This window comes from Mercenaria mercenaria, chromosome 2 (assembly GCF_021730395.1).
Source record: "Mercenaria mercenaria strain notata chromosome 2, MADL_Memer_1, whole genome shotgun sequence".
Taxonomy (NCBI): Eukaryota; Metazoa; Mollusca; class Bivalvia; order Venerida; family Veneridae; genus Mercenaria; species Mercenaria mercenaria.
In genome coordinates, this window is record NC_069362.1 from 10089223 (window position 1) to 10113945 (window position 24723).

Genomic DNA, 24723 nt, shown 5'->3' on the forward strand with positions numbered 1-24723 from the left:
GATTAAGGTTTTGTATGTAAGCTGGTATCTCAGTACTCACTTGTGGGAATGGATTGAAACTTCACACACTTGTTCACTGTCATGATCTGACATGTACTAAGCAGGTACCATAACTCTGCATTTTTTTTTCTCAAAATTATGCCCCTTTTTCGACTTAGCAGTTTTTGGTTAAGTTTTTGTATGTAAGCTTGTATCTCAGTGTCCACTAATGGGAATGGATTGAAACTTCACACACTTGTTCACTGTCATGATCTGACGTGCACTGTGCAGGTTTCACTACTCTGCAGTTTTTTTTAAAATTATGCCCCTTTTTTGATTTAGCAGTTTTTGGTTTAGTTTTTGTATATAAGCTGTTATCTTAGAATCCACTAATGGGAAAAGATTGAAACTTCACACACTTGTTCACTGTCATGATATGACATGCAGTGCATAGGTTCAATAACTTTACTCTGCATTTTTATCAAATTATGCCCCTTAGCTGTTTTTGGTTAAATTCTTATATGTAAGCTGGTATCTCAGTACCCACTAAAGGGAATGGATTGAAACTTCACACTCTTTTTCGCTGTCTCGAGCTGATAAGCACTTTACAGGTTCCATAAACCTGTTTTGCATTTTTACAAAATTATGCCCCTTTTTCGACTTTTGTATTCATTCAGTTGACAAGGCTGTTGAATAGTCTAGCGTTGCTGTCCTCCGACAGCTCTTGTTTCTGTGTGCAGTCACTTTTAATGGTCTTTTTTTCTGTGTGCAGTCACTTTTAACAGTCTGTTTTTCTGTGTGCAGTCACTTTTAATGTTTTTTTTTCTGTGTGCAGTCGCTTTAATTGGTCTGTTTTTCTGTGCACAGTCACTTTTAATGGTCTGTTTTTTCTGTGCACAGTCACTTTTAATGGTCTGTTTTTCTGTGCACAGTCACTTTTGTTGGTCTGTTTTCCTGTGTGCAGTCACTTTTAATGGGCTGGCTTCCTTTGCACAGTCACTTTTAATGGCCAGTTTTATAAGTGTGCACTTTTTATGACAGCTATGAGGAGTTATATAGAAGGTAGATTTAAATTATTTGATATTTTGTTTCCTTGTTATGTCACATGAATTATTGTGAGTTAAATGGAAACTGTATTTTCAGGTGTGTAGCCTCCAGAAGGAGCGTTTAGGAAGGGGATTGGATAGAAGTTTCTCTCGAACGGTGACCAACCTGTATAAGACAGTCCTTGGACTTGAAGGACAGGTATATTTCCGTATTGATATGATGTCAAAAATGGACAGATGTAACAACATAAATTGCTATCATTTCAGTTTGTTTCAAAAACAAATTTGAAAGACTTAAAGCGTGAATTTTTATTGAATTATTTGCTACTGGCTATTTGAAACAGAAAATTCACAATTTTCGTTTAATGTGTGAAATTACTTGAAATATTTATTTATTTGTTTAGTTGACATTTTTTGGTTAATTTACATGCATGACATTAGTAGCTTATATTAATGTTTTCCTTTTTAGCTCATCTGATTTTTTGAAAAAAAATGATGAGTTATTGTCATCACTTGAGCGGTTGTCGGCGTCGGCGCCGGCGTTGCCTGGTTAAGTTTTATGTTTAGGTCAGCTTTTCTCCTAACTTGGAATACTTGTTCACCATCATAAGCTGACCCTGTATAGCAAGAAACATAACTCCATCTTGCTTTTTGCAAGATTTATGGCCCCTTTTGTACTTAGAAAATATCAGATTTCTTGGTTAAGTTTTATGTTTAGGTCAACTTTTCTCCTAAACTATCAAAGCTATTGCTTTGAAACTTGGAATGCTTGTTCACCATCATAAACAGACCCTGTACATCAAGAAACATAACTCCATCTTGCTTTTTGCAAGAACTATTGCCCCTTTTGGACTTAGAAAATCAGTTTTCTTGGTTAAGTTTTATGTTTAGGTCAGCTTTTATCCTAAACTATCAAAGCTATTGCTTTAAAACTTGCAACACTTGTTCACCATCATAAGCTGACCCTGTGCAGCAAGAAACATAACTCCATCCTGCTTTTTGCAAGATTTATGGCCCCTTTTTGACTTAGAAAATATCAGATTTCTTGGTTAAGTTTTATGTTTAGGTCAACTTTTTCTCTTAAACTATCAAAGCTATTGCTTTGAAACTTGCAACACTTGTTCACCATCATAAGCTGACCCTGTACAGCAAGCAACATAACTCCATCCTGCTTTTTGCAATAATTATTGCCCCTTTTGGACTTAGAAAATCATTTTCTTGGTTGAGTATTATGTTTAAGGCAACTTTTCTCATAAACTATCAAAGCTATTGCTTTAAAACTTGCAACAGTTTTTCACCATCATAAATGGACACTGTACATCAAGAAACATAACTCTATCCTGCTTTTTGCAAGAATGATGGTCCTTTTTAGACTTAGAAAATCATGGGTAGGACAATATTTCTATTATACAAAAAAATCAGATGAGTGTCAGCACCTGCAAGGCGGTGCTTTTGTTTGTATTCAAAACAGCATCCGTATCTTTTACTTTGAAGAGAAAGTAACAATGTAATTTTAAAGGTAATGAAAGAATATAAGAACTTTTCATGTTTTAACATGTACAGAATCCCAAGGGAGTATTTTGTGTATCTGCCCATTGCAGAGAGGGCACCAAGATGTATGTTTTAAGAAACAGGAGTTAAAGCTATTCCAGCATAAAATGTGTAAAAAGCTAAATTGATTGAATGTTACATTGATAAGCTGTCATTCTTTTTAGATTTGTTTTGATTATGCACTACAGAGCCATTAATAATGTAATTTTTGCCATGGAACAAGTGTATATAAAAAGGTGTTTTCACAGCATGTGATCTCCTTGTTAAACCTCTTAAAACACCTATTGAAAATGACAATAGCAGCAATATCTATTTATAGCTGAGATAGTATATTTTATGTTCTCCTTGTTAAGTATGGCTGATAAAGCACTTCCGTTTTACAGTCTGAAGAAAATATAGCAGATCAGAGCTTCACAAGTACCACAAGCCGCCAGAATATTTCGCCACGAGAACTTACTGTTGACAGATCAAGAAGAAAACAAAAGAAATCTCGAGATAGTAGGAGAAAGAAAAACCCTTCTCCAGAACATTACAGGTCAAGGTCACGATCCCGTTCGAGAAGTAGGTCAAGGTCACATTCAAAACATCATGGCAGAGGAGCAGGTAGGTTCACATAAAATACTAGAATTAGTGAGTTAATTATATTAAGGAAATAAATTAATTTTGGATAATTTGTAAACTTTGTTATGAATTAAAGACTGTCTTAGAAAGTCTGATTATGGAATAGTTTTTTCTATGATCATGCCAAATGAACTATTACCCAGTATAAGTTGGATTAAAACCAAAATCTAGCAAAACATAAGTTTGACCAAACCAGGTACAATACTCATTCTTCATTAATTGCTAAACTTTAAGTATACAGTCTAACCTGTCTTAAGCAGCCAGCCAGGGGAAGCAGACAATTTGGCCGCTTAAGCCAGGTGACCGCTGATCGGAGGTGCAGCCAGTATATGTATTTTTCAGACTTCTGACCAGTTTAGCCTTAGGCCCATTTCTTTTCGGTTTCTATTATTATTTTACCAGGATACAATGACGTGCATTTGCCTTCACAATATGAATGGTCTTCTAGCAACCTAAAACTCCGGCGTGGTTTTTTTACAACAAAAATAACTTCAAATCAAGTTTGTTTACAATTTTTGCCATTTTGGTAAGGGAAGCTACTCTCCGCGCTTATTGTCTACGCTAAAATCTAAGATTGCCATTACGTTCCGCAAAAGATAGAGTGGTTTACTTTTTTTCAAACACAATTAATTTTGTATAAATTTTAATAGCATTTTGATGACAGAAGTATAAAAAAAATCACAAATATTATGCTACTAATTAGTTATCGAGTATTTTCTTTAACCGAGATCAAACTGTGAACAACAAAATTGACATGAGGTGACACGCTAATTGCCGATAATTACTGGCCATTTGATTATAATAAAAAGGGGATTACACCTTTGGTTATCAGTTTTATTTGAGAAGCTCATGTCATTTTGTCGTTCTTATGGTGAAGTCACGCGAAACTTAGCAATCACGTGCTTCTCAAAAATCGGCAATTATCGCCTAAAAATAATTGGTTTTGGAAGAAAAAATGGCCGCTGAAAGGGGTCAAATACGGCGGTTTGGAGGCAGTTTCGGTGGCCGCTGGCCGCGGACGGCAGGTGCCCACTGAATAAAGTGATAAAATAGAGGAAAATCCGTCGGGGGCCTCATAAAATGACCGCTGAACGGAGGTGACCGCTAATTGGAGGTGACCGTTAGTACAGGTTAGACTGTACTATGAAAATGTAAAGATTTTAAATATATTAGGAAATTGTAAAGATTTCAAGTAACTAGGAAATTGTAAACTTCAAGAGCTGTTGCAACTTTCTATCAGTAAAATCTTCTTAGTTGATGATCTATTACATGTTAATAAATTCAGTAAATATTTAACAGATTTTACTGATTAATGAAGTTAAAAAAGAAACAAAGAAGCATTGAATTAAATTGTACATTGTAGAAGAAAAGGCAATAACATGACTACATTATTCAAAAATGTGCATTATATTTTCTTTTTTTCATCAGAAGGTTATATTGTAGATTCCCCAGACTCTGGATACCACAGAATCACTCCACTACCAAGTGGATCTCATAGAAGATCCGGGGATGAGAATTACAGCAGGGAGCCACACCCAGATCTAATATCTACAGACTACGCCACAGGGCGATCATATCATCTCTCAGATATAACATTTAGTGCTTCACAAAATGGTCATCCTTCAAATGTAAGTATATGTACATGAATCATTGTTACTTGTACATGAATCATTAATACTTCTAAAATTTATGGTATGAAGATTATAAGAATCATTCACTGGTTGACAGTGCAGATTGAAATATCAAGGGTAACTGTTTCATGGGTAACAAGGCTCTGCCAAGTTATTGTAACAACAGTTACTTGAGAGCCAGGTATTTCAATCCACACCTACAACCAGTGATAGGTTCATTTTCTTTTTATGCTGTATTCCTTAAATATTAGAAGAAATAAAATGAAGTGAATGCTTTTCTTTTAAGCACAATTTTATTATAGTAGCATACAAATTTACGAGTTCATTCATAAATTACAGCGAGTGAGACATCTTACATCAGGTGTGTAAGACAAGTTTTTCCAGAACTTGTGAAAGCATGGGAAAATCTTGTCAGGCATGCATAAAAAAGATGGTAGTTGCGATAAATCTGCTATTTTGCAAACATTTTAGCAAATATTTTAGATAAAAAGAGACGTTGAGACTATAATGTAGTCTGACACAGTTGCTTTACAGATCACCTGCCATTTTAAAGAAACCAGTACACTCATGTACCATATTTTTACTTTAATTGTTTCTTAGAATATTCTGTAATATGTGATGGGTGTCTGCTGATGCCATGAAATAATGATAAAAGATGCACATTTTATAACATAGTAGTATTTTGGGTTATTTTTAATTCATACTTTTCTGCATTCCGGTCTTGTAGCTCAATACCTATGCAATTATATTTAATGCCTCTATGCTTTTCTTCACCGTGAGGCGGTTTAATTGTTATTTGACATTAAGATATTGCTTGTGTCAATCAAATAAACTTTATATTAAATTGATTCTGATATACAGACAAATCTGTGCTGCAGCCATCTTTGTTAAACGGATTCTTGTCTATAGTAGCCAGTACCTTAGTCCCTATTTCCATAAATATCTGTACAAATTGACTGCAAGTAAACATCCCACTGCATTAAGAGGCTAATATTAAAGGCTGCCTGAAACTTCCATAAGGCCTTGAATTTTATGTTAAAACAGTTGAAACAGCTGTCCAAATAAACATTATGCATAATTACATGATTAGAAATACGCTTCTTTTAATACTGCTCATGAACTTGTACAGTTAGTGCCATAAAGGGAGGTAATTCAGTAATGTTTTCTTACAATGTAAATTTATGTTCAAACCTTTAACAAATATTAGAGGAAATGATTATAGGAAATAGTATTTAACAGGAAATTACAATATTTTATGTTCATAATGCAAAATGTGGCTGCCACATTATAAACAAAGGCAATATGAGCCTTTGATATGATTGTAGCACTATGAACATTCCATTCCAGAGGCAAGGACCATCATCAAATCATCATCAGCATTCTAGACCATCAAATAGAAACAGCACATCACCCCGAGCCAATGATAATCCAGCATTTAAAAAATACCTGAAGTTGAAAGAGAGGCAGAGGAAACTACGAATATTACGTCATGACGCCATGAGCGACGACGCATCAGACGAGTTGTCTGATATTGTGATGGATCACATATCAGAAACAAGATCAGTAAGATCTGTTGCATCACGTAACAATGGTAGGTTGACTAAGTAATGTATTAATTATTTCATATGGAATGAATTGAATAACTAATTTTTACTTATCTTTTTTAAAAAAAATAATGTTTGCCAGGTAGAAATGTCATTAAATTTTCCGTACTCTACTGAAATCGCTGAAAAAGTTGGTATGTTAATATACCACATGATATCAAGGATGAAGCAGGTAGGTTATCGCCAAATTTCATTTTGAATTCGCAAGACTTGAACTGTTCAAGCTTATAGTATAATTCTCCATTCTAGTATTTGTTGAGCTTGTAAAGAGCTGTTTTGAATGTTTGGTAGTGTCTTCTTGTTTGATTGTCTTTTACATGAAAGATAAATTCAGTAAATATTTGAAACTTACTTTCCATGATAATGAAATGATGTAAGTACAGTCAAACCTTGTTCACTCAAACTTGGATAATTCATACGTCACCCTTGGCTCGAACTCGTCGTCAGGTCCAGGCAAAATTCCGATATAATGTATAATTTTCATTTGCTCAAACTACTGGTAACTCAAACAGATTTTGGAGGTCCAGTTGAGTTGGAGCAAACAATGTTTGGCTGTATTTATTATGCACCCCCCCCCCCCCATAATGTAAGTTTGTAATGACAATTGGCATTTTCGCATTTTGTAGTTTCAGTAATTCTTCAGTATGAACAGATAACCAGGTGCTTGTATGAGCTAAATTATTGTGCAAAGAATACTGAAAACCCACACAAGAATACATAATTGCATGGAAGTTGCCGATTGCAGGTGCAATACCATTAAAGGCTTTTGCTGTGCAATACCTTAAAGGCTGTTGCTGTGCAATACCATTAAAGGCTGTTGCTGTGCAATACCATTAAAGGCTGTTGCTGTGCAATACCATTAAAGGCTGTTGCTGTGCAATACCTTAAAGGCTGTTGCTGTGCAATACCATTAAAGGTTGTTGCTGTGCAATACCATTAAAGGCTGGTGCTGTGCAATACATTAAAGGCTGTTGCTGTAGTCCATTACAACTGTCCGTGGTGGTAAAAACATTTTCAAACTGTTATGGATTTTCATGATAGATCTTGAAACAGTTATAATACAGGATTATGTCCTATGTAATATATCAGTGTATGATGCGATATTTCAGGCGTGTATCACCCAGATATACATATGAGATATGGTTCTAACTCTGCATTGAAGATCGGTCGAGACTCAGACAGGGAGAGTGTGGTCAGTAGTGATACATCAACATATGGCCCAGATCACCAGCCATTTAGGTAAGACATTGGTTTTAAAAACATGCAGTTACTTGAATTAAATGTTGAAATTGTCATTGAATAATAGTCTGTACAACTGTACTGGAAAAAGAAAACATGGTGTTTACTCCCTTTGCATAGACCAATAAAAAGGCTAATTCTATCAATATTTGCTTACAATATTTTGACCTTTACAAATATTAGAGGAAATGTTTAGGCAATAGTATTTAACAGTAATCATTACAATATTTTATTTTCATAGTTAAAAATTGCTGACTTAAAACAAGCATTAGAGCCTTTGAAGATGAGCATATGAACTTCTTACCAGAGCAAGGACCTCACAAATCGTATCAGCATTCAGACATGAATAAGAACATGCAATCACGAGCACAGATAACAGTTTAAAAAGTACCTGAAGTTGAATGAGGGCAGAGGAAAACTGACGATTTCAGACGCATTACGACGAATCAGACATGTGTCTGATATTGTATATCCTGAAACAAATCATGAAACCTGCCTCCGATCTGTAGTTTATGTTTAAATAATTCATAAATGAATGAATACAATTCTCTCTTAAAAATAAAACAATGTTGCCTAAAATGTCTTATTACTCGATGACGTTACTGAAATCGCGCAAAATTTAGATATCTTTATCTGAAGAGTAGTATATCGCAATTTTCATTTAATTCAAGACTGACTTTCAAATAGTAAACTATTCTGAGTATTTGTTGACTGTAAAAGCTTTTGATGTCTGGTATTCTCAATGTTTGATTGTCTTTTATGAGTAATTCATAATATTGAAACTTACTTTCATGATAATGGAATGATAGTACGTCAAACCAATGTTCACTAATTGGAAATTATACGTTTGGATCGAAGTACGTGTCACGGCAATTCAATAAATAAATCTTCATTTGTAATATGGTATAACCTATTTTTGCAGGTTCCATTGATAAAAATGTTACTTATTACTAAAATAAGATCTCAAATGTTCAAGTTTTGTAAGAAATGTGATTTCCATTAATTTAATTCAGTATTCCTCAGAAACAGAAGCCCGTGCTTATGACTAAATGTATTGTGCAAAGCTGAAACCCTATTAAGAATACATCAATTGCATGAGTTCCGATTGCAGTGCAATACCATTAAACTTATGCTGTGCAATACCTTGAAAGGCTGGCTGGCAATACCCTAAGCTTTGCTGTCAACTTAAAGGTGTTGTTTGCAATAACAATAACTGTGGTGAAACATAAAGGCTTTGCTTTGAAATTAAATGTTTGTAAACATAAGTTTGCTGAAACCTTTAAAGCTTAATTCAATTATTTTGTTAAGCAATTACACACAAAAGTAGATTAAAACATTTTACATCATGTTATGGATTTTCTGATAACTTGAAAGTAAAACTGGATTGTCCATGTAATAATGCATGTATATGCTTTAGCGTTATTCCCAGATATCCCATTGAGATCATGTATTAATGCATTGAGCGTCGAAACCCATGACAGAGTTGTGTAAAATGAACTAACAATGGCCCAGAACACACCCCAATTAGTTTAAGCATTGTTTTAAAAACAAGTGCATTACTAGAATTAAATTTGAATTTCATGAATATAATGTAAACTAATACGGGAAAAAGAAAATCGTGTTTACCCTTTATCTAAATATAAAGTACTCTATCATATGTGCAATGTTTCTTGCAAACCTAGAAAATTTGCACTGAAAGTACAGATACAATTTCGATAATTGAATTGTAGCAGTTCAAACAATCATTTACAACAAATACAGAAAAGCATAGTTGCATTTGAAATAACTTGAATGATACTTGTAACAAGTAACTATCTTAAAATGTTTTGGTTGCTTGATTCTCCATATATATACATGTGTAAACAATATTTACATGTAAAGATAATTTTCTTCTTATGTACAGAGCTACAGCGGATATCAGTGATCCCTACATCCAGCAGCTACAGAAGCTGTCCTCATCACGACCACCGCAGCTACCAAAGTTTGATACCCACCCGCCTCACACTAAACAAAAGAAGAAAACCCACCCTACACCACAACAGACAGCCAAACAGAAACCAAGGGTAACATTTTTATGCCCCTGGCATCTACTGATGCGGGAGGCATATAGTGATTGTCCTGTCCATTCGTTCATCCATTCATTGGTTCGTTAGTTCGTCTGTCTGTATGAGGTTAACCAAATGGGACCGTTTCGTCTAGCATCAATACCCCTTACTTGAATGACTTGGTACTAATGCAGATGTAACCTGTGACCATTCCTCATCTTCAGACATCACCTGACCTCAGTTTGACCTTGACCTTGATCTCATTTTGGACTTAGGTTGCTTTATATGGGCCATCTCTTGGTTAACCAAATGGGACCGTTTCGTCTAGCATCAATACCCCTTACTAAAATGAATTGATAAATAATGCAGGTGTAACCTGTGACCATTCCTCATCTTCAGACATCACCTGACCTCAGTTTGACCTTGACCTTGAACTTGACCTCATTTTGGACTTAGGTTGCTTTGTATCGACAAGGATGCCCCCGGTGCCACCGGGGGCATCAAGCATTTATTGAACGCAGCTTCTTGTTTTTTTCTTTTTTGGGGATATAGAAAATGGTTTTGTTGTCTGTATATTATCAAGATTTTGTTATTGTTAAAATACCTCAAAAGAGGAAACTCTTTTACAAAGGCAGATAGTTTCTTTCCTATTAGGTAATAGTAGAGCTAAAATCTGGATCCATATTCATAAATGTTTGAAGTCTGAAACTTAGGTTTTAAAATCCTACATTTTCATTTTGCTCCTGTAGTGCAAACTATTCATAGATTGCAAGAAATTTTTGCAAGTGTGTTCATTATGCACCTATTGATGACACAACAAAATTTCAGTAGTATGAAGCTGTTGTAAACAAAGTTACAACAAACTGAATATTTGCCATTCTTAAGTCTAAAGTGTCAGACTTTAAATGTTGAGGAACATGGGCCCTGTCTTCATTGTTTGCTCTAGAGAGACTGCACTGTATGATTCTAGTCTCAGTTAAATTAGACAGGATGCAGTAGCATCCTCAGGTCTGTGAATGCAGAAATTTTGGACAAATAAAAGCTAGTTTGCATTAAGTTATAGCCAGTGAACAAGCAGTTATCTGACTTATATTTTGATTCAAGTCTAACTATTGATAAAGATATAATCCGTAAATATCAGATGGCTACTTTAACAGTCATTTAACCTTAACCTTACATATTACAGGACTTTTATGGCCCAGAATTTATCCACAGATCTACAAAACCTATACAACGGATACCACTGGCTCTTCAAAGGGAGGTAATGACATCTTACATTGTTAAAATTGTTTCAATACCTCTTGAAACTTGAACTTCATGAATTTTGTAGTCTTGAGCCGTAACAAAACAAGAAATCTTGTCTGTTTGCATTTACTTACAGTGTTAAAGCATGTTAAAAACAAAGTCCTATTGTTTTCTTGCATATGAATATGTGACAAGGATTTTATTCCAGATGTTCAGTGGAAAGTAATTCATTTTGCACTTATTATTTTCAGAGTCGGAAGAATCCAGGTCGAGTATGTCGAGTTGTGATTGTACTGCTGAATGGCCAAAAGATGGAGGCGATGGTTGACCCGAGCATGACAGGTCAACAGTTGTTTGAAGCTGTGATCACAGAAATAGAACTCCCGGAGTTTTACTTCTTTGGACTTACATATGTGAATGATAATGAGCATTTCTTTATCTCTGGTGAGACAAAGCTCCACAAGGTGGCGCCTGATGGATGGAAGGAGAGCTGGAAGAGAGAAGCGGCACCTGTGACATTCACTGTGTACCTTAGAGTGAAATTCTATGTGGAAAATTTGGCTGTTCTTAAGTAAGTATTTTATTTGCCAGACATTTCTTCTTCTGCCTTAACAGAGTAGTTACTTCCTTGTAAATCGTCAGAAAATATTGCACAACAGTGATGATAATAACTTTTACTCTGAAAATCACTAACATAGAAATACTGTTACAAGGAACAGTGATTTTGGATTCAGTTGTTATGTTGCTATGATCTTGTGGTTTTAGTTTGGAATTCACAGCACCATTAAGGCTGTTTTAACTGAATTGTATCGAGTAAAGAAAGAGCAAACATTTCTTAAAGCTCTAGTTCTCACTTTGTACAATAGAACTATTATTGTCAGCTGACTTTTTGAACAGCATGCCCACTTAGCTCAATAGAGAGTGCACAGAAATATGGATCAGGGGGTCCTGAGTTTGATCCCATGTTAAAGCATATGTGACAGATTGATAGAAAACATTGTGTCTGATTCTATTCATCCTCCGTCTCTTATTCATTTGGAAGTTTGCAGTGATGTGTGGAGAATAAGATAGTACATGTACTAGTACAGAATACAGGTTAGGTTGAGTGCCAACTGTTACATGACAGAAATGTACCGTTGAAAATGGCACTTAACCCAAAACAAACAGACAAAATTGAGTTGTTGACCGAGGAGTATGGTTGATTTTTCATTGAACATTTTGCAGGTAAAGTCAGTGTGAAGTTATTTGCAAAAACATGCATTTCCATTCAACAGGAAATTGTGTTTTGTTGTAATAACACAAGTATTGCAGACAAAGATAAAAACTATTTATTGGATAAACAGTATAGTTCTAAATTGGCCTGTGTTTCATAATCTTAAAAAAAAATAGTTAAATATTTCATTTGTATTATGTCAGGAATTGGAAAATGTTTGTTTATGTCTATGTTTCAGGCATGAGACAACGAGACACCAGTTATATCTACAGTTACGACGTGACATTCTAGAGGAGCGATGTTTGTGTGATGAAGACAAGGCCTTGGGCCTGACAGGCCTAGCCTTACAGGCAGAGTATGGTGATTATAACAAGGACACTATGGGAAGGAACTATTTTGTACCAGAGCATTATTTCTCTGAGAGAACATTAAAGAGACTTGGTACAGGATATGTCAGAGATCATGCTCCTGATACACACAAGGAACTTGCGGGACTGTCTGAGATGGAGGCACAGATGGAATATATCAAAGTAAGTTGCTGTTAACTTACTGTTTTCTTCTATTTTGCAATTTCTTCCTGGGAGTGAAATGAACACAGCAAATTAGTTGTTTACTGTCTTGATCTTTCTGCTGTGCTTAAAGCAGCCTGCCTCCAGAGGTACATCACTGTATCAGAATTTTTACAACAAGAACATCTGCAAAACATAAAGGAAAAATAGGTTGGTTTCATGTCTTAAAAATGTTTTGAATGGTGAAAAACCAGATTTGAATGAAATTTCCATGTGTTAAAAACTTGAGCCCTTTTGAATACCCAGTATGTCCAGACTGAGTATTGTAAAAAGAAGGCATCTTATGAGCCAAGTGAGGTTTGCATCACAACTAATAGGTTGAGAGATAGGTATTAATCAGCCATACAAATTGGTGTAAGAAATGTTAATCACATTGATTCAAAATGATATTTATTTTCTGTTGCAGTTGGTACAGGAACATCTACATGAGTATGGAATTCACTTCTACAAACTCTTGAAGGTATGTATTGCTTCTGATTCTGTAAGTAGTTATCATTCACTAAATATGTTAATGTTCTTTATCAAATCATCATAATTGTAATGTTTTATCACATCTGTGAGAGATTTTGCTGAAGTTTTGTGGTTTTACCCAAAATTAAAATTTTGTGGTGACATAATTTTGTGGATTCTGCCAGGGTTTCAGAAATCTGCTAAATAATTGGTAGTCCATTGGGCTACCAATATTTTTGTCTGGTAGCCCGAACATTAAGTTTATTTGGCAATGACCATTTCCATTTATTTACAGTACGCTTCTATACTACAGTTGGATGGAATGATTAAATTAATATAGGGTTTCATAATTTTAGCCATATGCACATTGTTGTAAATTTTGTTCTCTTAAATAGCAATTATCATTACTCATTTTACTCCTTTTTTTCATTTTAAAAGATAAAACTACATGTATTTAAACTGAGAAATCTTCTCCTGATAATCATTGCAACATGGCAATATAAAAAGAATGCCAATCAATTCTTATAAACTTGCAAATTCCTTAGATCAGTATGAATTGTAATTTATCTAAAAATTATTTATAGTCAACATAATAAATATATCTGTCTGATTCTTAACATCTTATTAAATGTCTAGTTTAATAAAAGGACTAGAACCGCGTAAATAACATCTCTCAGTTTCTTGGCACTGTGTATTGACTTATCTGATTTTATGTTTGTCAAATTCTCTGTACTTTTTGATATGAACTCGCCGAATTTTGCTAAATCATGGTCGATTTTTTGCATGTTATGCAAGTATTTAAATTGAAAAGCATAAGCTCGGCGTAAGCACTAAACTGCCTCAAAATCAAATTCTGTTCTTTCTGATTGCTCGATAAATATTGATGTCAGCGAAATCGAAAGTACACTTCGACCGGTGGCGGTAAAATGACGTAATTTTAAGACTGGTTCGCATATTGTTTTGAACAATACTGATTAGCGATTTTGATGTTATTGGATCAGTCTAAAATCTCACGTGCACATGTTTTTGTAAACATTTGTCTGTGGGTATGATTAAATGGTTAATTGTTTGCCGATTGTGACAGTAGGTGGTAAGATAATTAAAGCCTCCGGCGTGTATCTCTCGAAAAACAAGGGGATTTTGGACAGCTATCAAAATTATTTTTGAAGACTAAATTATTGATTTCCAGGCTGCGCAATATGGAGTTTGAAGGTAGCGGGCATGCTCTGAAAAAATTTAGTAAGCCAACAAAACTGTCTGGTAGCCCCCGGGCTCTGGACATGGGATTTCTAAAACCCTGATTCTGCATTTTATTGATTTAAAAAGAGTAGGAATTATATACGTTAATGGGGATTATATTTTGTAGAATGACACAACCACATAATACATGAAAATTAGCCCCCCGTGAAAAATAATGGTTTTACAGTAATGCTAATTGGATGTTTCAGGAAAAGAAAGGGAAAACAAGTGATGTGATCTGGGTCGGGTTGAATATGGATCACTTGATACTGGCCGAGGATTCCAATGGTGAACGGGTCTTCGTACATCAGTATCCGTGGTCTGCCATACAGAAAATTTCCTTTAACAGGAGACGGTTCAGTGTCCAGCCCAGACCTGACATCAGCCAGATGAAACCATTCAAAATGAACTTTTACACCAACTCTTACAAAAAGTAAGTAACAATAGGAAATCTTCAAGCACGAAATGCTTAAGTTATCAAGGATTTAGAGTTATCCCTACATATATTTTCAAAAGTTGGAGTAATAACAAGTAAAATGTAAGTTTAAAAGTGAAAGCTGTTATGATCTTATGTGTAAAAAACAAATTTTCTGTTATTTCTTGTCCATTTAATTGCTTTTTACATGAAAGTACCACTTTAAAAATGTTTATTTCATGAAATATGACAAACTTCACCTCTTTTTTAGAATTATTAAAGCAGTAGAAGCAGTAGTACCATATGTAAATTTGTACATACTCATTTACTTGAAAGAATATTGTTACATGATTTAACTGTTCGTTGAGTGTCATCTGAGGTGAGAAGACAGTATCTGTCTGGAATAAACTGTACAACTTGACATACACGTGTAAATATTCATATTACAGAGGGCAGTACTTACTGAAGTTCTGTACAGCACAGCACAGTTTCCAGCTGAAGATCAGAACGAGACTGGCAGCACACGATGGTGTTACAGGTATGTAGGTTGTCTGTGACTTAACTCTTAACTTACCTTCAGCCCCGTCCTTTTACTCTGAGTTAGTACATATGATCTTAAAATTTTCAAGACTTGTGTGGATGTGCATACATGATTGCTATACTTTCTTTTTAGCTCACCTGTCACGAAGTGACAAGGTGAGTTATTGTGACCGCTTGATGTCCGTCGTGCGTAGTGCGTTGTCTGTCAACAATTTCTAAAAAAATCTTCTTCTTGAAAACCACTGGGCAGAATTACACCAAACTTCACAGGAATGATCCTTGGGTGGCCCCCTTTCAAAATTATTCAAAGTATTGAATTCCATGCAGAACTCTGGTTGCCATGGCAACCAAAAGGAAAAACTTTATAAATCTTCTTGTCCAAAACCATAGGGCCTAGGGCTTTGATAACTGGTGTGTAGCATCATCTAGTGGTCCTCTACCAAATTGTTCAAATTACCCCCTAGAGTCAAATATGGCTCCGCCCCGGAGGTCACATGGTTTGTATAGACTTAAATAGGGAAAACTTTGAAAATCTTCTTGTACAAAACCACATGGCCTAGGGCTTTGATGTTTGGTATGTAGCATCATCTAGTGGTCCTCTACCAAGATTGTTCAAATTATCCCCCTAGGGTCAAATATGGCCCCACCCCAGGGGTCACATGGTTTATATAGACTTATATAGGGAAAACTTTGAAAATCTTCTTGTACAAAACCACATGGCCTAGGGCTTTGATATTTGGTATGTAGCATCATCTAGTGGTCCTCTACCAAGATTGTTCAAATTATCCCATTAGGGTCAAATATGGCCCCGCCCCGGGGGTCACATGTTTTATATAGACTTATATAGGGAAAACTTTGAAAATATTCTTGTACAAAACCACATGGCCTAGGGCATTGATATTTAGTATGTAGCATTATCTAGTGGTCCTCTACCAAGATTGTTCAAATTATACCCCTAGGATCAAATATGGCCCTGCCCTGGGGGTCCCAAATTTTACATAGACTTACATAGGAAAAAAAGTTTAAAAATCTTCTTGTCTGAAACCACAACACTTAGACCTTTGATATTTGGTTTGTAGCATTGTCTTATGGTCCTCAACCAAAATTGTTCAAATTGTACCCCTGGGGTGAAAAGAGGCCCTGCCCTGGGGGTCCCAAAAGCTTTAAAAATTTCCTTGTCTGAAACCATACGACCTATGCTTTTGATATTTGGTATGATGCATTGTCTGGTAGTCCTCTACCAAAATTGTTCAAATTATGCCCCTGGGGTTAAAAGAGGCCCCGCCCTGGGGTCACTTAGTTATTATGTGAGTTATATAGGAAAAAATACTTAAAAATCATCTGATCCTATTTCCAAGACTGTTTAATTATGATTACCTGATGACCCCAAGTAATATGATGTCACTTGACTGTGACTTTGACCTACTATTTTGTTTTTTTAAATTCAGCCTTGAAATTTTGATGACATACACAGTTTTGCACACAAATCGTAAAACTGAATTTCATTGACCATGAATGTGACCTACTGACTTTCTTAATATTTTATCATCAGTTTGACATTTGAAACATGTAGCTCATATTACTCAGGTGAGCGATCCAGGGTCATTATGACCCTCTTGTTGTATATCATAATCTATGAGAAGATCTTTTAGAAGCATTGAACTCATCTAACCAAAGGCAGACTCAGTTGGTTGAGTCGGTTCATGAGAGGAAATGATTATGTGTAACACCCTTTATGTCCTTGATCACAGGTGAAACAGGAAATATTCCCCTACCATTCTGAGTCCAGATGTGGACTGGGTGTGGTTTTAGAGAAAATGACTATTTTTTAGGGATTTAAATATATAGATTTCAACTTCTGAATATGAAATTAATAAGAATTTTGTGAGTAACCTTTAGCCTGCTGGCAGTAAGTGATTCTGCCTTTGTGACCAGTGCAGACCAAGATCTTGGTTTGCATTGTTCCCTATTCAGTCAGTAAATTTTCAGTAAACATTCCTTCTAATAATAAATGGTATTGCCCAAACTGAATGATAGACCAGTCCTTTTTAGCAATTTAGCAGGGTAAAGGTTAATAGGATTAAATGCTGTAGATTGACACAACCACAAGATTCAAGAAAATTAATCCCCCACAAATATTAATAATTTCACTGTTATTTGTGATCTTTTGAAGAAATGAATACAGTGCAGATGGGCAGCATTTCAGAGTTACCTAAACTTAAGTTATGCTGAAAAACAGTTTTGTGGTTGGAGTTGCAAAAAGTTTTTTTTGTGTGTGTATGCATTTACATGTTTGTTTTGCAAGAAATATGTTTTACATCCCCTACCATCACTGTTCTGTTACAGATTTGAGTCAGGAAGAATATATGAGTATAGGTGATGCAGAGGACATGACAGATACAGGAAGTGTCCACTCTGAGGACGAACATACACTAACTGGAGATGTTGACAGTAGAAATACACAGGTAATATAAATTGTGCACCATCCTTGCATTTATGATGTGATAAAAGGTAAATTTTGGACCTTTGGATTATACCAGTAAGTCTCTTTGCCATCTGAATTAATGAATGCAGATCAGGTATGGGTAAATCTAGAAATACTATCATAGGTTAATGGTTATGGGAATGACATAAAATTTACCAAAATTCTTAATCACTTTAGCTCACAATATTTCTGTTTAGGGAGGACTTTTTGGTATACTTTCTCTCAAGAAGAACTGAAACATGGTCTGTGCATAAATATAATCAGTTAGTATGGCTCTATGGATGTATTTGAACATAATTTTTAATAGTCTATGGTTTTAGAGAATGAACTCAGTTCATTATATATTATATTTATACAGGATGTAGAAATGGAGGCAGCGGGATTTAGTGCTACAGATCATGTACCACAGAAACATCCAGCTGCTTATAGGAAGTATGTACTGTCTTAGATTAACATTTTTTCAATTTTACAAAGTAGATGTAACATGACTGGATTAATGTGGCTTATAAAGTGGTAATTTCATGCATATAATAAAGCCACTGGTGTAGAATTTTAGACAGAAATTTAACCACACCAGTTTATCCAGTTAAATATGTGACATATGTAAGAATTTCATGTACATTAGATAGCTGTATTAGGCATATAGGTGAGGATAACACATCAAAAGCAAACATAAGCAGGCATTCAGTTTTCATCACAGGCATTCAACATAAAATAACCTGCTACAGTACTGGTATGTGCAATTCTTTAGTTCTGCATTTAAGGCTTCACAGCCAACAAATCTCATATTTGCATAAAGCACAGGACACTTACACCCATATAGAGAGTGAGATCATGATATTTCAGAGTTGCAGAACAAGAAAGAGTTCTAAAATTAATTTTTTCAACCATAGTTCAACATTATGTACTTTTTAGCTCACCTGTCACATAGTGACAAGGTGAGTTTTTGTGATCACCCTTCATCTGTCGTCCATCGTCAGTCCGTGCGTGCGTCAACAATTTCGTGTCTGCACAATAGTGGTTTCATTTATGATGTTATTTTAACCAAACTTGCACACAACTTGTATCACCATGAGATCTTGGTTCCTTTCTTGAACTGGCCAGATCCCATTATGGGTTCCAGAGTGATGGCCCCTGAAAGGGCCAGAATTAGCTATTTTGACCTTGTCTGCACAATAGCAGCTTCATTTATGATTTGAATTGAATCAAACTTACACAAAACTTGTGTCACCATAAGATCTTGGTTTCTTTCTTGAACCCGCCAGATCCCTTAATGGGTTCCAGAGTTATGGCCCCTGAAAGGGCCAAAATTAGCTATTTTGACCTTGTCTGCACAATAGCAGCTTCATTTACGATTTGATTTTAACTTATCTTGCACACAACTTGTATCACCACAAGATCTTGGTTCCTTCCTTGAACTGGCAAGATTCCATTATGGATTCCAGAGTTATGGCCCCTTAAAGGTCCAAAATTGGCTATTTTGGCTTTTGCAGCCATATAGATACTTCATTTATGGTTTTATTTGATACAAACTTCCAAAATATCTTCAACAACAATAAATCTTGGATTCCTATGACAAATCAGATCCAATCGTAGGTTCCAGAGTTATTTTATATCTGATTACCTCCCCTGATTGTAATCAAAATGGATTTATATCAGTAAGTACTTACAGGACTTATTTGAAATTTCATTATTGTCATTAGTTGGACTGAGCCAATCAGGGTAGATAACTGTGGACTGATTTTATGTCAAATTACCTCCCTTTATTTCAAATTAAAATGGGTATATCTCCGTAACTAATGAAGATACTGATCTGAAATTTCATTTATGCCAACAGATTTATTTGGCAGATCTTTCTTTTGTTCACTTACAATAATTTTTTTTTTAATTACTTCCCTTTTATGTTACTATAAATAGCTTATTTTTAGTAACATTTTTATTATTGGCCGTAGGGAAAAACCGAGACCACTTTCCTGTGGTACAACATGGATGGTACCTCCAATTTTTAGGTGTATTTTTATATCTGTACCTTGTAAGAATTTTTTTTCTTTTTGGTTAAATTTCTTCCCTTTGTTGTTCCTGTCCTTTGGACTTAGATATGTTTTCTGAGGACCTTCTTGTCCTCAAGTGCAATGATAACAGGTGAGCGATATAGGGCCATCATGGCCCTCTTGTTGTAAAATAGCCTTTTTAGCTCACCTGAGCAATGCTCAGGTGAGTTTTTCTGATCGCTCGATGTCCGGCGTCCGTCGTCCGTCGTCTGTCGTCTGTCGTCCGTCCTGTCAACATTTAGCTTGTGTATGCGATAGAGGCTGTATTTTTCAATTAATCTTCATGAATATTGGTCAGAATGATAACCTTGATGAAATCTAGGCCGAGTTCGAAAATGGGTCATCTCGGGTCAAAAACTAGGTCACTAGGTCAAATCAAAGAAAAACCTTGTGTATGCGATAGAGGCTGTATTTTTCATTTAATCTTCATGAATATTGGTCAGAATGATAACTTTGATGAAATCTAGGCCGAGTTCGAAAATGGGTCATCTCGGGTCAAAAACTAGGTCACTAGGTCAAATCAAAGAAAAACCTTGTGTATGTGATAGAGGTGGTATTTTTCAATTAATCTTCATGAATATTGGTCAGAATGATAACCTTGATGAAATCTAAGCCGAGTTCGAAAATGGGTCATCTCGGGTCAAAAACTAGGTCACTAGGTCAAATCAAAGGAAAACCTTGTGTATGCAATAGAGGCTGTATTTTTCAATTCTTCTTCATGAATATTGGTCAGAATGATAACCTTGATGAAATCTAGGCCGAGTTCGAAAATGGGTCATCTCGGGTCAAAAACTAGGTCACTAGGTCAAATCAAAGAAAAACCTTGTGTATGCGATAGAGGTGGTATTTTTCAATTAATCTTCATGAATATTGGTCAGAATGATAACCTTGATGAAATCTAGGCCGAGTTCGAAAATGGGTCATCTCGGGTCAAAAACTAGGTCACTAGGTCAAATCAAAGAAAAACCTTGTGTATGCGATAGAGGCTGTATTTTTCAATTCTTCTTCATGAATATTGGTCAGAATGATAACCTTGATGAAATCTAGGCCGAGTTCGAAAATGGGTCATCTCGGGTCAAAAACTAGGTCACTAGGTCAAATCAAAGAAAAACCTTGTGTATGCGATAGAGGCTGTATTTTTCAACTGATCTTCATGAATTTTGGTCAGAATGATTGCCTTGATGAAATCTAGGCCGAGTTCGAAAATGGGTCATCTCGGGTCAAAAACTAGGTCACTAGGTCAAATCAAAGAAAAACCTTGTGTATGCGATAGAGGCTGTATTTTTCAATCGATCTTCATGAATTTTGGTCAGAATGATTGCCTTGATGAAATTTAGGCCGAGTTTGAAAATGGGTCATCTGTGGTCAAAAACTAGGTCACTAGGTCATATCACGTAAAAATCTTGTGTATGCGATAGAGGCTGTATTTTTCAATTGATCTTCATGAATTTTGGTCAGAATGATTGCCTTGATGAAATTTAGACCAAGTTCGAAAATGGGTCATCTGGGTTCAAAAACTAGGTCACTAGGTCAAATCAAAGAAAAACCTTGTGTATGCAATAGAGGCTGTATTTTTCAACTGATCTTCATGAAATTTAGCCAGAATGATTACCTTGATAAAATCTAGGCTGATTTCGAAAATGGGTCATCTGGGGTCAAAAACTAGGTCACTAGGTCAAATCAAAGAAAAACATTGTGTATGCAATAGAGGATGTATTTTTCAACTGATCTTCATGAAATTTGGTCAGAGTGATTGTCTTGATGAAAACTAGGTCGGTTTTGAATATGGATTATCTGAGGTCAAAAGCTAGGTCACTAGGTCAAATTAAAGAAAAATCTTGTGTATGCGATAGAGACTGTTTTTTTCAGTTGATATTTATGAAATTTGGTCAGGTTGATTGCCTTAATGAAATCTAGGTCGAATTTGAAAGTGGGTCATCTGAGGTCAAAAACTAGGTCACTTGGTCAAATCAAAGAAAAAACTTCTGTATGTGATAGAGGCTGTATTTTTCAGTTGATCTTCATGAATTTTGGTCAGAATGATTGCCTTGATAAAATCTAGGTCGAGTTTGAACATGGGTCATCTAGGGTCAAAAACTAGGTCATATCTAAGAAAATGCTTGTTTTATCGCAAGAGACCAATTTTTTGGTCCAATCTTAATGAAAATTGGTCAGAATATTTGTTTCCACGAAATCACTAGGTCAAACATGTTTTACACTGTTATGGAGTGTTTCTTAGGTGAGCGACCTAGGGCCATCTTGGCCCTCTTGTTTTAATTGTGGTACATACAGTAAGGGACAAGGTGTAACTATAAAGGGGTTTGATTTTCACCCAGCTATATGTAAAAAGAAAAGGAAAATTAATACACAAGTGTACTAGCCTATAACAGCCTTGAATGTTTTTGTTTTTCAAATTGCAAAATCTGAATCTGGATTACTGTGAAATCATTAATATTCATGGGGCACTAATTTTCATGGATTTCGTGGTTGAGTCAATCCACAATATTTAATCCCAACGAACAAGTAAAATTCCCATTCATTATATGTTCAAAAGTTGAAATCCATGAATTCATATCCCCACGAAATTGCCGTTTTGACCAAAACCATGAAATTTCATGCCCACGAAATGAAATGATTTTACAGTAAATAGTTGCAGTTTTATAACAGTTTCAGCTAAGGGTAAATTTGTTGTGACTTTATTAGAATAAAGAAGTTGATAAAATAGTTTTATAGTGAGGTAGTAATATTTATGTCTCCCCCAGGAGACATATTGTTTTTGCCCTGTCCGTCTGCCCGTCCGTCCGTCCGTAGGTCACACTTCATTTCCGAGCAATAACTGGAGAACCATTTGACCTAGAACCTTCAAACTTTATAGGGTTGTAGGGCTGCTGGAGTAGACGACCCCTATTGTTTTTGGGGTCACTCTGTCAAAGGTCAGGGTCACAGGGGCCTGAACATTGAAAACCATTTCCGATCAATAACTTGAGAACCACTTGACCCAGAATGTTGGAACTTCATAGGATGATTGGTCATGAAGAGTAGATGACCCCTATTGATTTTGGGGTCACTCCGTCAAAGGTCAAGGTCACAGCGGCCTGAACATTGAAAACCATTTCCGATCAATAACTAGAGAACCACTTGACCCAGAATGTTGAAACTTCATAGGATGATTGGTCATGAAGAGTAGATGACCCCTATTGATTTTGGGGTCACTCCGTCAAAGGTCAAGGTCACAGGGGCCTGAACATGGAAAACCATTTCCGATCAATAACTTGAGAACCTCTCGACCCAGAATGTTGAAACTTCATAGGATGATTGGTCATGAAGAGTAAATTACCCCTATTGTTTTTTGGGTCACTCCGTTAAAGGTCAAGGTCACAGGGGCCTGAACATTGATAACCAGTTCCGGTCAATAACTTGAGAACCACTTGACCCAGAATGTTGAAACTAACTTCATAGGATGATTGAACATGCAGAGTAGATGACCCCTATTGATTTTGGAGTCAGTCAATTAAAGGTCACAGTGGCCTGTTCATGTAAAATCATTTTTTGGAAATAACTTGAGAACCACTTGACCTACAATGTTGAAACTTAATAGGATGATAGGACATGCAGAGTAGATGACCCCTATTTATTTTGAGGTCATTGATCAAAGGTCAAGGTCACAGGAGCCTGAACAGTGACTTGAGAACCACTAGGCCAAGAGTGTTGAAATTTAGCGGGATGACTGGACATGCCAAGTAGATGATCCCTATTGCAGCCAACCATCAGTGTCTCTTTGACTTTCGCTCCTGACCCCTATTGACTTCTTGCCTATAGGACTTTGCATTTGGGGAGACATGCGCTTTTTTACAAAAGCATTTTCTAGTTTTACATTCTGTTTATTGTTCATTTAAAAAAATGTAGTATGACCTTAAAGAAAAACATTGCATGTCTAAACATAAAAACTGTCTGCATTGAGTGTACTATAAATAGAACAGTCCTGACAGTCAGTTTCTGTATTTGGTAAAGGGATCTGATAATAATGACTGGCATGCGTGCATGTTTTAATTGTAAATACAGTTGAAACTCGGCATCTTGAATTCCAATGGATAGGGCGTTTTACTTTGAGATAACCAAAATTTGACTTAAAGTGATATGTTGTGCACATGTTGTTTTGGGACGGGACATATCTTCGAGATAGCTGGAATTTTGAGATAAGTGCATGAGTACCAGATATCGAGTTTCAACTGTAGTTGATGCATTTTTGATTTCTAGAAATAAACTGCTTATAGACTTCTCTTAGTATTATTTTATGACAAGTTTTTTGCATATTATTTAATCAAAAGAAGATTTACAGAATTTTGTGAAAATACTGACAGTTCAGTAATGCTATTGTATGTTTCATTATGTTTTTATCAAGTAATGACTAACACATATCTCCTGACTGTTAATTATGCAATAGGACATACATAATGATATATCATACAGCAATCAACCGAAACTCTTGCGTAATACAGCCAATTTCTAGGATTTCTCATACCTCCATAATCTAATGTTTAGACTAACAAAATAGAGTAATTTCACTATTGTGCTTAGAAAACAAATCGGTTAAAAGTTGTACTGTACATTGTGTACTTTATGAGTGTATATAAATGTTTAATACATTTTGATATAGAAACAATTAAGATATCATTGATTATTATCAGAGAACAGTTAATTGTTTAACCAATACTCAGTATGTCAAGCTTTTATTGGTAAGCATTTCAAAATCTCACATTATCTCCCTTATAATGCGGTTAAATGACAGCCAGAATGATG

General features: G+C 35.5%; 1 protein-coding gene across 3 annotated transcripts in view; it reads left to right on the plus strand.

The window, feature by feature from the left end:
• The window catches only part of LOC123561957 (tyrosine-protein phosphatase non-receptor type 13-like), a 95381-nt gene that overhangs the window by 44387 nt on the left and 26271 nt on the right, over nucleotides 1-24723 (plus strand). For all 3 annotated transcript variants that reach the window (XM_053529442.1, XM_053529433.1, XM_053529440.1), the window contains 14 exons: nucleotides 1123-1224; nucleotides 2960-3179; nucleotides 4641-4825; nucleotides 6176-6419; nucleotides 7542-7671; nucleotides 9575-9734; nucleotides 10903-10977; nucleotides 11213-11532; nucleotides 12413-12704; nucleotides 13150-13203; nucleotides 14642-14865; nucleotides 15297-15385; nucleotides 17734-17852; nucleotides 18231-18304. In XM_053529442.1, the coding sequence (XP_053385417.1) occupies nucleotides 1123-1224; nucleotides 2960-3179; nucleotides 4641-4825; nucleotides 6176-6419; nucleotides 7542-7671; nucleotides 9575-9734; nucleotides 10903-10977; nucleotides 11213-11532; nucleotides 12413-12704; nucleotides 13150-13203; nucleotides 14642-14865; nucleotides 15297-15385; nucleotides 17734-17852; nucleotides 18231-18304 (2288 nt within the window). The remainder of the gene's footprint in view (nucleotides 1-1122; nucleotides 1225-2959; nucleotides 3180-4640; nucleotides 4826-6175; nucleotides 6420-7541; nucleotides 7672-9574; nucleotides 9735-10902; nucleotides 10978-11212; nucleotides 11533-12412; nucleotides 12705-13149; nucleotides 13204-14641; nucleotides 14866-15296; nucleotides 15386-17733; nucleotides 17853-18230; nucleotides 18305-24723) is intronic.